At 43.3% G+C, this 12,189-nt stretch overlaps 1 protein-coding gene across 1 annotated transcript in view; it reads right to left on the bottom strand.

The window, feature by feature from the left end:
- ACER3 (alkaline ceramidase 3) overlaps nucleotides 1-12,189 on the bottom strand; it is a 61,550-nt gene that overhangs the window by 32,169 nt on the left and 17,192 nt on the right. The window contains exon 2 of the mRNA XM_062639205.1: nucleotides 3,758-3,868. Coding sequence (XP_062495189.1) covers nucleotides 3,758-3,868 — 111 coding nt within the window. The remainder of the gene's footprint in view (nucleotides 1-3,757; nucleotides 3,869-12,189) is intronic.

Raw genomic sequence — 12,189 nt, 5'->3', positions numbered from 1 at the left:
CCCTGTCATGGGCAGGGATGCCTCACACCAGACATGTCACCCAAGGCTCTGTCCAACCTGGCCTTGAACACTGCCAGGGTTGAAGCACCCTGTGCCAGCACCTCAGCACCCTCACAGTAAAGAACTTCTTCCTTATCTCCAACCTGAACTTCCCCTGTTTCAGTTTGAACCCATCACCCCTTGTCCTATCACTACAGTCCCTGATGAAGAGTCCCTCTCCAGCATCCTTGTATGCCCCCTTCAGACACTGGAAGCTGCTCTGAGGTTTCCACGCAGCTTCTCTTCTCCAGGCTGAACAGCACCAACTTTCTTAGAATTTAACTTAATGTTAAATGCACTGCTCCTTTCCAGATTAAATCTACCCTTGTTTGTTACAAATTAAGTCAGCAGAGTAAAATCTGTTAATAAATCAAATTACTGTAAGGGAAAGAATTCTCTCTGGTACTTTCTTACAAAAAGAAATTTCTCTACACTTACTTCATCTCCACTTCAGCATGCCCCTCATTCAGTCACATGCACAGAAAGCATGCCAATGTTCCTGGCACATTTCAACTCTATTTCAAGTTCTCTTTATCTCCATATTTGCTTCTTTTGCTCTGTAGTAGAACAAATGTTAAAAGGTTTGTGATTCCAAACCATCCTGTTCCTGGTTTTCACTGAGCAACTATAAAGCTTTCTGCATTCCTTTACATCTTTCAACTGCTATGAAACATTAGGAATAGTGAAGCAGAGGCAAAACAGAAGAGAGATGTTCTTGGGAGCAACCTTTAATGGCAGGTTCCAACCTATGAGATGAAAATCAAATCATGCAAGCATTTATCACTTCAGACAGGAGTCAAAGGCATCCCAGGGCCAGATAGCAGAGCACAGCTGGAACTCAGGACTGCCCTCCAGTACTGCTGTCAAATACACAGGCTGAGCTCCCCTTCATGGACACAAAGGACAGTATAAAACTGAATGAAGTCCACGGTATTTATTGTGATCACTCAGACCTTTGGGGTTGTTTTCCACACATCAAACAGTATATGAGAAATGTCCACTCAAGCCAGTCTTGCTGTGACAGCCTGACACTCTGGTCAGATAGCAGCACACTCTGTCCATCACAATGTGTCACTGACAGAGGTAGCAACAAGCTACAGGGAGGACTGAGTCTCAAACATAGAGTTTTACTATTTGCATTTGACCTCAGAGCAGCCTTCCAGTATCTGAAGGGGGCTACAAGGATGCTGGAGAGGGACATTTCATCAGGGACTGTAGGGACAGAACAAGGGGTAATGGGTTAAAACTGAAACAGGGTAGGTTCAGGTTGGATGTATGGAAGTTCTTCCCTGTGAGGCTGGTGAGGCACTGGCACAGGGTGCCCAATGAAGTGGTAAATGCTCCATCCCTGGCAGTGTCCAAGGCCGGGTTGGACAGAGCCTTGGGTGACATGGACTAGTGTGAGGTGTCCCTTCCCATGGCAGGGGGTTGGAACTGAACGATCTTAAGGTCCTTTCCAGCCCAAACTATTCCATGATTCTCTGATTTATTGGCATTAACTTAGAAAGAATAGCAAAATGGGATACTCTGATTAAAGAAGATGCAAAAAGTCAACTTCAGCAAACGCTGACACACTGTTTTTTCCTGTCTTTTTAGACGTAAACCTCAACCTTCAAGAATTCCTGCTGCCAAACCGTGTTCTCCTAAGACAAAAATGAATAATTACTCAAACCCATAAAAAGCCTACAAATGGCTATTTGGAAAGCATTCAGACACATCCAAAGCTGTACGTTGCTGCTGCTTCTCTTTCACACATCAGCAAAGCTGACGCTAAGAGACCATGAAGTTGTACCTAGTGTATGTTGCAGTTTAACTGGTTTCAAGAATACATTTAGCATATGGATATGTGGTTTTCAACAGTGTTTGTCTAAATAGGGAAGTGTGCCATTCTTAGAAGTAGCATTTCTACTGCAGTGATAGCATGTCTGCTGTAGTGGGACTGTAGTGACAGGACAAGGGGTAACGGGGAAGTTTAGACTGGATACAGGGAAGAAGTTCTTTACTGTGAGGGTGCTGAGGCACTGGAATGGGTTGCCCAGGGAAGTTTTGAATGCTCCATCCCTGGCAGTGTTCAAGGCCAGGTTGGACAGAGCCTTGGGTGCCACGGTTTAGTGTGAGGTGTCCCTACCCATTGCAGGAGGGGTTGGAACTGGATGATCTTAAGGTCCTTTCCAACCTTAACTACTCTATGATTTACTATAAATCACCAAAGACTGGGAAGGATTTAACTTTCCACAGAGATAAGAGGTATAGCAAACACAGAAACCTGTGAAACACAGGAATTCTGTGAAACTTGCTTTGAGACCCAACTGCCAAATCTGAATCACCTTCAAACATCTTTCCTCATAAGGAAAATAACTTTGGGTTACATAAGGCCAGGTAAGACAGGGCTTGCAGCAACCTGCTCTAGGGGAAGGTGTTCCGGCCCATGGCAGGGGGCTGGAACTGAATGAGCTTTAAGGTCCCTTCCAACCCAAACCAGTCTGGGATTCTATGTACAAGGGAATGTCCTGTGCAGAACCACCCCATCACCTACCTTCAAGGAAAACAAAATAATTATTAAAGGCCTCCTCAACTAACCTCATTCTTTGCAGCATTTTAATTACTATCAGCCATACAGAGTTGTTAGAGCTATAAATGCAGTAACAGACTTCAGTGCTTTTACAGATAACAGAGTAACCATTAATGTTTTAAAGAAAGTTGGTTCTTTTCTGGATTTTGCTACTTTAAAGAATAGACTGCCCTTAAGTTCACCTCTGCACTAATGTCACATTGTTCTTCCACCCCTGCACAACTTCCCAGACACAATGGCATTTTACTGGTGATACACGCCAAAGAGGAACTGAAAACAAATGCAAACTCATTAAAGAAATCCCTTCCATTTCCCTCAGGATCTCAGCCATTTCTTGTACTACTGTTCCAAACAAATGTCACAAAGATATTAATATGGTGTGAAACTGTTTGGAAGTAGGACACACAGGACATCGTCTGTAAATGATCAGAAAAGGAAGCAGGAAGCTAAGATGCACTGAGAAGGACTTCAAGCCAGAAGAGGATCACTTCAAAATCTCATATAATTATTAAGTGAATTCTATCTTTATGTGATGTTATTTTTCATGTTCATTACAGGTGGACAGATGTTATTTGCTAAGACAGTAAACATCATCAGTGCACTAAGCTGAGTTCAATATTCAACATCAAACAGGCAATGTCAGTTTAGAAGAGAAAACTCAGTTCCTGTTCAGCCTAAGGAGGAACTTGCTCCTTTTACTTCCTGAAACTTCCAAAATCCAGGGAGCAACAGGATACACCACCAAAATTATGCCACAGTGACTGACCAAGGCTTTAATTTAGACTACATTTGGTACATGTTGTTCTACAAGCCCAAAGAAGTGGTGAATGCTCCATCCCTGGCAGTGTTCAAGGTCAGGTTGGACAGAGCCTTGGGTGCCATGGTTTAGTGTGAGGTGTCCCTGCCCATGGCAGGGGGTTGGAACTGGGTGATCTTTAGGTGCTTTCCAACCCAAACCATTCTAGGATTCTATGTTTTCCTAACAAATAGCAATTTTCAGTAAACATTAACAAATATAACAGGAGGCTTACATTAAACACATATAGTATTTGGATTTAACTACTTGGTTAATTCCTATTTAGATACTATTCATTGCACATCAGAGCTCTCTTACTAATGAAACAGCACATGAAGCTTTACACATACCTGTAAGACACAAATATGCAGCTAAATAGCGTTTTTCAAGGCCATCTTTATGGGTCTGAATCGCACCATAGAGCGGAGGTACAATGAAAATCAGGTTACTCACTGTGTTCCCTGTAAGACAGAAACCAAAAGCAGAGATTTAGAATTGGGTACTATGTACTTTAAATAAATAAAGCTGCATTCACTCATTAAAGAAAGGTTCAACAGTTTTCATCCACAGAGCTGCACCTTTTCAGATGTTGTTTTTGGCTTTCACACATAATACAAAGTTTAATCTTGGTACAACACATGTAACTACTTAAAGGCTAAAAACCCTCTAATTCTTCTTTATTCACATCTATGGACAGTAATAAAAACCCCATTTAACTAAAAAGTTCTGTTTGGATGGTGGTTACTTTCTTGGCAACAGGCAGTAAAATGGGGTTAAACTGACTACACAGCTCCTGAATTAAACCCCAATCCCTTAAGGAGATAAAAGCCCCAAATAGTTCAAGCCTGGTATTTAAAAGAGTTGCTTGTTTGGCTTGTTTTTTCCTTTTCTTAAACCTATTCTTGGAATTCCCTCCTCCACACTCCCTTCAGATACTTTAAGGTCACCAAGTGACTCATTCCCAAATGAAACCGGTTCAAGCTTTACTATTCATGCGCTGGTCACTGTGCACACACAGAACAACTTGGGTGGAGTGAACCATCACAGATCACAGCCTGCAGAGGTGGGTCTGTGCAAACCTCATGGAGTTCAACAAGGCCAAGGGCAATGTCCTACCCCTGGGTCGGGGCAATCCCAGCACAAACACAGGCTGGGGGTGACTGGATGGAGCAGCCTGAGGAGAAGGACTTGGGGTGTTGGGTGAGGAGAAGCTCCCCATGACCCGGCTTCAGTGTGCACTTGAGCCCAGAACCCCCCTGTGTGCTGGGCTGCACCCAGAGCGTGAGCAGCAGCTCAGGGAGGGGATCCTGCCCCTCTGCTGTGCTCTGGAGAGACCCCCCCTGCAGTCCTGATCCAGCTCTGGGGCAGCAGCACAAGAGGGATGTGGAGCTGTTGGAGCAAGGCCAGAGGAAGCCACAGAGACAGAATCACAGAATGGCTTGGGTTGGAAAAGACCTTAAGCTCATCCAGTTCCAACCCCCTGCCATGGGCAGAGACATCTCACACTAAACCATGTCACCCAAGGCTCTGTCCAACCTGGCCTTGAACATTGCCAGGGATGCTGTGAGGGCTGGAGCAGCTCTGCTCTGGAGCCAGGCTGAGAGAGCTGGGCTGGGGCAGCCTGGAGAAGAGAAGGCTCCTGAAGGGGAGACCTGAGAGCAGCTCCAGTGCCTAAAGGGGCTGCAGGAAAGCTGGAGAGGGGCTTGGGACAAGGGCCTGTAGGGACAGGCCAAGGGGAATGGCTTTAACCTGCCCGAGGGGAGACTGAGATGAGCTCTTAGGCAGAAGCTCTTCCCTGTGAGGGTGCTGAGGCGCTGGCACAGGGTGCCCAGAGAAGCTGTGGCTGCCCCATCCCTGGCAGTGTTCAAGGCCAGGTTGGACACCGGGGCTTGGAGCAAGCTGCTCTAGTGGAAGGTGTCCCTGCCCGTGGCAGGGATTTGAACTGGATGAGCTTTAAGGTCCCTTCCAACCCAAACCTGTCTGTGATTGTACAGTGGTGATTTCTTTAAGACCACTCTCCCAATCTGATTTAGATGGTTTTTCACTGTCCTGGCTAAGCAAAAGTACAAGGAAATATTGAGAAGTTTAAGTGAAGCGTAAGGAAATGGTACATTTCTCAGCAGAAGAAATGCAGATTCAGCTGTTTTTTGCCTAACCACAAATCATAATTTTGAGAACGAATGGGAATAAAATGACATGCAATTTAGGAAAAAGATCAAACCTATTAAAAAAAACACAGACTATTGCTCACATAAATTACACTGCACACTTTCACACGCCATTGGTTAGATATCTATAACACTGAAACACCAATTTCCAAATCCTTTAATGAGAAGTACAACAGATGAGGCTATATAGAGGCAGAAAAAACTTCAGAAAGTGCTGAATAAAAGAGTTTCACTTCTTAAAACAAAGCACAAGAGTGTGCAGGCCATGTCTGAACCAATACTCTTAATACGAGCACTTATATAGAGTGATACAAGGGGTAAGAGGTTCAAACTGAAACAGTGGAAGTTTAGATTGGATATAAGGAAGAAGTTCTTTACTGTGAGGGTGCTGAGGCACTGGAACGGGTTGTCCAGGGAAGCTGTGAATGCTCCATCCCTGGCAGTGTTCAAGGCCAGGTTGGACAGAGCCTTGGATGACACGGCCTGGAGTGGGGCTTCCCTGCCATGGCAGGGGGTCGAAACTCAGTGATCTTAAGGTCCTTTCCAACCCTAACTATTCTATGATTCTATATTTCAGGAGTCCTGCTGCAGAAGATCCATCCCAAAGAAAAGTGAAACTACCAAACTATGACCATAAAATCCCAAAGAATTACAGCACCTCCGGGATCAAAAATCCATACTTAGAGGTTTGCAAAAAATTCAGTTCCAAATGGAAATAAGGCTCTTTGAAGCAGAGATGTACCTACGTAACAAGGTTGCTCTTCTAAATCCTCACAAAGTAGATTCAAATCTCAATTTGAGACAGTTCTCAACCAGGTAAAAATCACATCTGATTCTTATCACACCTTCCTCATTGATTTAACATCATCTCCTGCAAGCCATGAATTTCACCAAGTTATAACAAGCAAAACAGACATGCCAGAGACTTCACTCTTCTTGTCAGCTCTGTACTATGTTCCTTCTTGTAAAAGAAGCCCAGCTGAAATCAAAACAGCTCTGCAAAGAAAAACAAGTTTATACCAAAGAAAAGGCCTTTTTCATGTTTAAATTCTTTGGGTTTAATTCTAAAGGTTAAATCATCATAGAATTGTTTGTGTTGGAAGGGACCTTAAAGCTCATCCAGCTCCAACCCCTGCCATGGGCAGGGACACCTTCCACTAGAGCAGCTTGCTCCAAGCCCCTGTGTCCAACCTGGCCTTGAACACTGCCAGGGATGGGGCAGCCACAGCTTCTCTGGCACCCTGTGCCAGCGCCTCAGCACCCTCACAGGGAAGAGCTTCTGCCTAAGATCTAATCATTAACCTTTTACCACATTCCCACAGTGTTGCAATGGGCAGTGATTCACTTTCAGTGGAGATCAGGTTTGGAAGAAATCCACTATAACTCAGTGTTGTGTAGTACACTGACCATTACCCCATCCTCCCATAAGCCATGCGAAGATGTCATCAGCCTCAAAAAGTAGAGCAAAGGCTATGTCTGGATAGTGAGTCTTCCGCTTTCTAAAGGAGCTCTCAAAGAGAAGCTTTTAGACATGACAGAAATATCACTTTTCAAGGTCACTTTGTTATGAAAGTGTCAAAAACCTGGCAAAAATCCAATGTGAAGATGCTGAACAAAAGAGATACCATCATGTTTACCCGCAACTGGGAAGGGACGTGACTTGAGAAGAGACCTGCAGCAGGAAAACAACTTTCAGATGGATGTAAGACTGCAGAAAGGGGTTCCTCTGGAGGAAGGGGAAGGTTTCCACACTTCCTGTAAAGCCATAATCATGTTAAATTACTGGTAATTTATGAGTGTTTAATCTAGGCCCATCTTGCTGCGAGAGGAAATACCACAGCCCTAATCTAGCTGTACATTCCTGCCACTCCTTCTGTTCACTTTTTGGCCTATATTATGCAGAACATTTGCAGCAGGGATTAGGCAAATCTCTTTGCAAAACATACAGAGAGTTGAGCAAAGGTTTTCAGAAGGGAAATGGGGGCAGAAGAGCAATGAAGTCCTCCAGCACGCTGCTGGCTAAATGACTTCTCTCCAGAACCAAAACGCTTTCAAAGGCAACGTCCCTCTGAGGGTCTATTTCACAGAAGTCCAGCTAGTCTTTAACAGGATTATCCTCCCATAGAATAGCTTATAAATTCATTTAAAAGGATTTTTAACTCGTTCCAGCAGTGGGATATGCACAGAGATTAGCAAACAATAGCAAGAAAGAACAAAAGGGTGACACAACCACAGGTCTGTAACTCGAAAGTTAATCAACAAGCAAGGAAGTGAAACAAGTATGGAAGGAAACAGATATGGAAGTTGAAACTGGGGGAAAAGTTCAACTGGGACAAAACCTCCTCTTTTACACCAGGTTTTTACAAAAGAAAGGAAAAATAAAGCAGCAGTTCTCTTTTGGAAAACCAGAGATTGGAGAGTTTGCCTCTAAGGGATGAGGCAAGAAGGTATGTAAAGTAATTGAAGCAGAAATTATTGGTTATGGCTGGAAGATACATGGTATATCCAAATCAGATGAATGCACATGGACGGATGAGGGTTTAGCTCTGTACAGCATTCTTCTACTTCAGTACTGGATTCCTTGAATGCTGGTCCAGAGAGTGATCTAGTTTTTCTTTAGTGACCACAGGCTTGTGCTTCAGCACATCTGTCAACATAAAGGATGACTGGTTTATCAGAAGAAGAAATGAATGAACTTGACGACTGCAATGACAGGAACAGGGTTAAATATGATGGCCAATGTCAATATGAACCCTTATTCCAAATGTAGGAGTAATCTATTTAAAGAGACAGAAAAGTGAATTAAGATTGTCTGGTGACTCACCATAAGATACCACTGCAGGCATCAAACCTCCTAAATTTATTTCCAGTAGAGGAAAGGAAAATAGTAATGTCTTCATGCCAGGCAATAGTAGACTATACTAGATAGTAACTACACTATCTAGTTACTGATAGAAGAAAAGAGAAAGCACATCAGGTGCAGAGAAGCATCACTTACATGGGAGTGATGAATGGGAGCTTACAACATCAGTAGGGATATAAACTGGTTAGCTCACCTAGCCTAACAAAACAGCAGCTGGATGGACAAAAAGACAAGGACAAAAGAGAACTAAAGGATAACACTGACCAAAGAATACACAGATATAAACTAACCCTAAGTAACAACTGTGGGCTGGAATTGAGAGTAAAGCTTCCCACTGAAGAGGAGATGTTTACCACTGCTTCCCAACAGAAGTGGGCAGCACAATGAACCCACCTGCTTTCAGGATGAAGCTCAGTAAACTTAAAAGCCAGATTATATGATGTGGTGGCCTGTCACAGCAGTAAACCACACTACGGTCACAAAGGTTATACATGGTACTGCGTACAGTGCTAAATCAATGTCAATTTACCTAATCATGATAAATGTAGAGCGTGTGACTGACCTTACCAAAGTTCCTAAGTCTTTCCAGAGTGTTTTACTGCAAATCATTGATCCAAGATTCTGTTTTATTCATTGACAGCATGCCAGGCAGCGCCAGAACTAAATCAAATTTATGCAAAACATCATTTCTACAAGCCTCTGTCTACAGCTGTGTGAAGGTTAGACCGCATCTGCAGCCTGCTCTACAAATACAGCAGCAAAATCTGACAAGTCTTTTTGACAATTCATGTACATTCAAGGTCATCTTCCTAAAGTCAGGGTCATCATTCCAGTGTCCTCAACATAAAAAGGACACGGAACTGCTGGAGAAAGTCTAGAGGAGGCCACAAGGATGATCAGGGGCTGGAGCAGCTCCTGTATGGAGACAGGCTGAGAAACTTGGGGCTGTTCAGCCTGGAGAAGAAAAGCTGTGTGGAGACCTCAGAGCAGTTTCCAGTGTCTGAAGGGGGCTACAAGGATGCTGGAGAGGGACTCTTCATTAGGGACCATAGTGATAGGACAAGGGGTAACGGGTTCAAACTGAAACTGGGGAAGTTCAGTTAGATATAAGGCAGAAGCTCTTCCCTGTGAGGGTGCTGAGGCGCTGGCACAGGGTGCCCAGAGAAGCTGTGGCTGCCCCATCCCTGGCAGTGTTCAAGGCCAGGTTGGACACAGGGGCTTGGAGCAAGCTGCTCTAGTGGAAGGGGTCCCTGCCCGTGGCAGGGGTTGGAACTGGATGATCTTAAGGTCCTTTCCAACCCAAACCAGTCTGGGATTCTATAATTCTATGATCAGGCCCTGAAAATAAAAATATATGCGTATCATCATAATTGCACAAAGATCTGTACAAAACCTGATCACCTCAAAGACAAAAAACAAACTTAGAGAGGAAATAGCATTTACAGGCAAACACAGGACTTAATGGTATACAGACAGCTTGCTATAGATGGAGAGCGCACCAATTTGAAGGACCTTACTTTCATCAAGTTTCTATTTCCCCACATACGTAGTTGATTCTACTTTAGAAACTCATTTCTGTAATAAATGTGGATAGGAAGTTGAAAGGATAAAACCAGAGAAGCTGTAAACAGCCCCAGTTGTAACGGAACATGGTCATAAGGATATAATACACAGGATGTGAAGACAATATGGGAGTTAGAATACAGGTGATGTTTTCAGAGAGGGAAGAAAAGTGCTTTCATAAAAGGAAGCAAAAATTACCAGCTTCAGCTTTCCACAGGGTGACCAAGGTGATTTACACAGTGTTAAGAGATCCCTTCTCTAAGGTTTGTACACAGAATGACTGAGAGATTCACCAACAGCAAGGATCTTTTTAAGTGTTAAAAAGCTCTTCCTCCCTCTGTCAAATGAATACGGAACTTTCACTCTGCTAGGGTTTCTCAAACTCAATAGAGATACATGTTACATTTCTGCAGTTAAAAAGTGGACTACATATTAAAAGTTCATTTGAAATCAGGGCTAACAAACACCATATTCATTACAGCTTTCAGCCTCCCCTTAGGGACAACTGCACCTCACTGTGATAAAAGAGAAAGGAAAGTAGCAAGTATTTCCTAAAATAGATACCTAAGGACTAAAATATCCCTTTAAGTAAAGCAAACAAACAAGATTCTGAGGCTGAAAACCTCGGTTTCATTGTCTGGGCATCATGGTGCTTGGTACAGGCAGTTTTAGTGCACTTTCTGGCTCATGGAGCTTTTTCCTTGTTCCATCACTGCATGAAGAAAATCAAAATAATGATATAACAAAGCCTATCAGATGGCATCATGCAGAACCTGAATCATATTCTGAAAGCAGCCAGAAGGATAAGGGACTATATCTCACATGTTTTATTTCCGGAATCATCTCAAGCAGCTCTGGTGTGAACTACAGATCATTACTGGAGGGTTTACCATTAGAGCAATGGTGAAGGAACACAATTCATGCACATCTTAGATTATAACCATCTACCATTAGGTACTCCCCCTTTTAAAGAAAGATTCTTCACTTGGAAGGATCTCCAGGGATATGAAACCAAACATGAATACACACAGAGAATAACAGCTTAAAAACTGGAGAATCTAGAGTATTTCCTTATAAGAACCATAGAATAGTCAGAGTTGGAAAGTACCTTAAGATCATCCAGTTCCAACCTGCTGCAGTGGGCAGGGATGCCCCACACTAGACCATGTTGTCCAAGGCTCTGTCCAACCTGGCCTTGAACAGTGCCAGGGATGGAGCATTCACAACTTCTTTGGGCAACCTGTGCCAGTGCCTCAGCACCCAGCACAGTAAAGAATGAGACTCTCATTCAAACTGAAGTGGCAGTTCTCAATACAAGAACTTCCTAATTCACCACAGCGTTTTAAGTGTCAGCAGCGGAATTAATGTGAATCAAATCCAACAAGTTCCCATCCTGTGTATGCTATGTATTATCAGTAATAACTATGCCAGAGCCTAGAGCAGGTTTGTATCATTGATGTTTCAAATACAGGCACTTCATGATAGTTCAGAGGACCCGACTTCACAGAATGAGCTGGTTTGGCCACTCAATTCAATCTTGTGCTGTTTTTGCTTCAGGCTTATCACCAGGAGGGCAGCAGAGCAATTAGATTTTCCCTTCCACCAGCCATTTTTAATATCTTCTACTTCAAAGCATACAATAACTGCACTTCAGAGTGTCAGGAAATGAAAACTCCTGTCTCCATTTCATATTTCAGAAGGACCTCAAGGGGAGAAAACAGAGTCATCCCAGTGGGAATTCTGCCAACATGTAATTACTAAACTCCCTACTTGCTAATGTGCACCAAGGATCAATATAAACTTCCTGTTACTCAGCGAAATGCAAGACTCTTGCTCCAGGCTGGAGCAATGGACCAACGCTGACTTCAAAACCAAACACAAACCCATAAAAAATGGGCTCAGGGGGGGTGTTTAAAATGCTTATTTTTAAGCTACAAAAGCAGTTTCTTACCTCCTGCAATTCTCTTTTCCAAACTCTAAGCAAGCCTTGATTTTGTTTATCTGGACATTAACTGAAGTTGCACCATCAGCAATTCAGCGGCAGCGTGTGTCAGCCACCACAGTTCTACTGGGAAAAATACTGAAGGAAACAAATAGTGAAGCAATTACTGATCTGTAAAATCTATGTGAAAGCTTCCTGAAGAACTGTGAGAATGGGTGCAGTAAGTAACACTTCAAATTAATGGGT

The sequence above is a fragment of the Pezoporus occidentalis genome, unplaced genomic scaffold (genome assembly GCF_034315485.1).
Source record: "Pezoporus occidentalis ecotype Australia unplaced genomic scaffold, CSIRO_AGI_Poc_V1 ctg6, whole genome shotgun sequence".
Taxonomy (NCBI): domain Eukaryota; kingdom Metazoa; phylum Chordata; class Aves; order Psittaciformes; family Psittacidae; genus Pezoporus; species Pezoporus occidentalis.
Note: the sequence above shows the minus strand (reverse complement) of the source record. Positions and strands in the feature narration are given on the sequence as shown.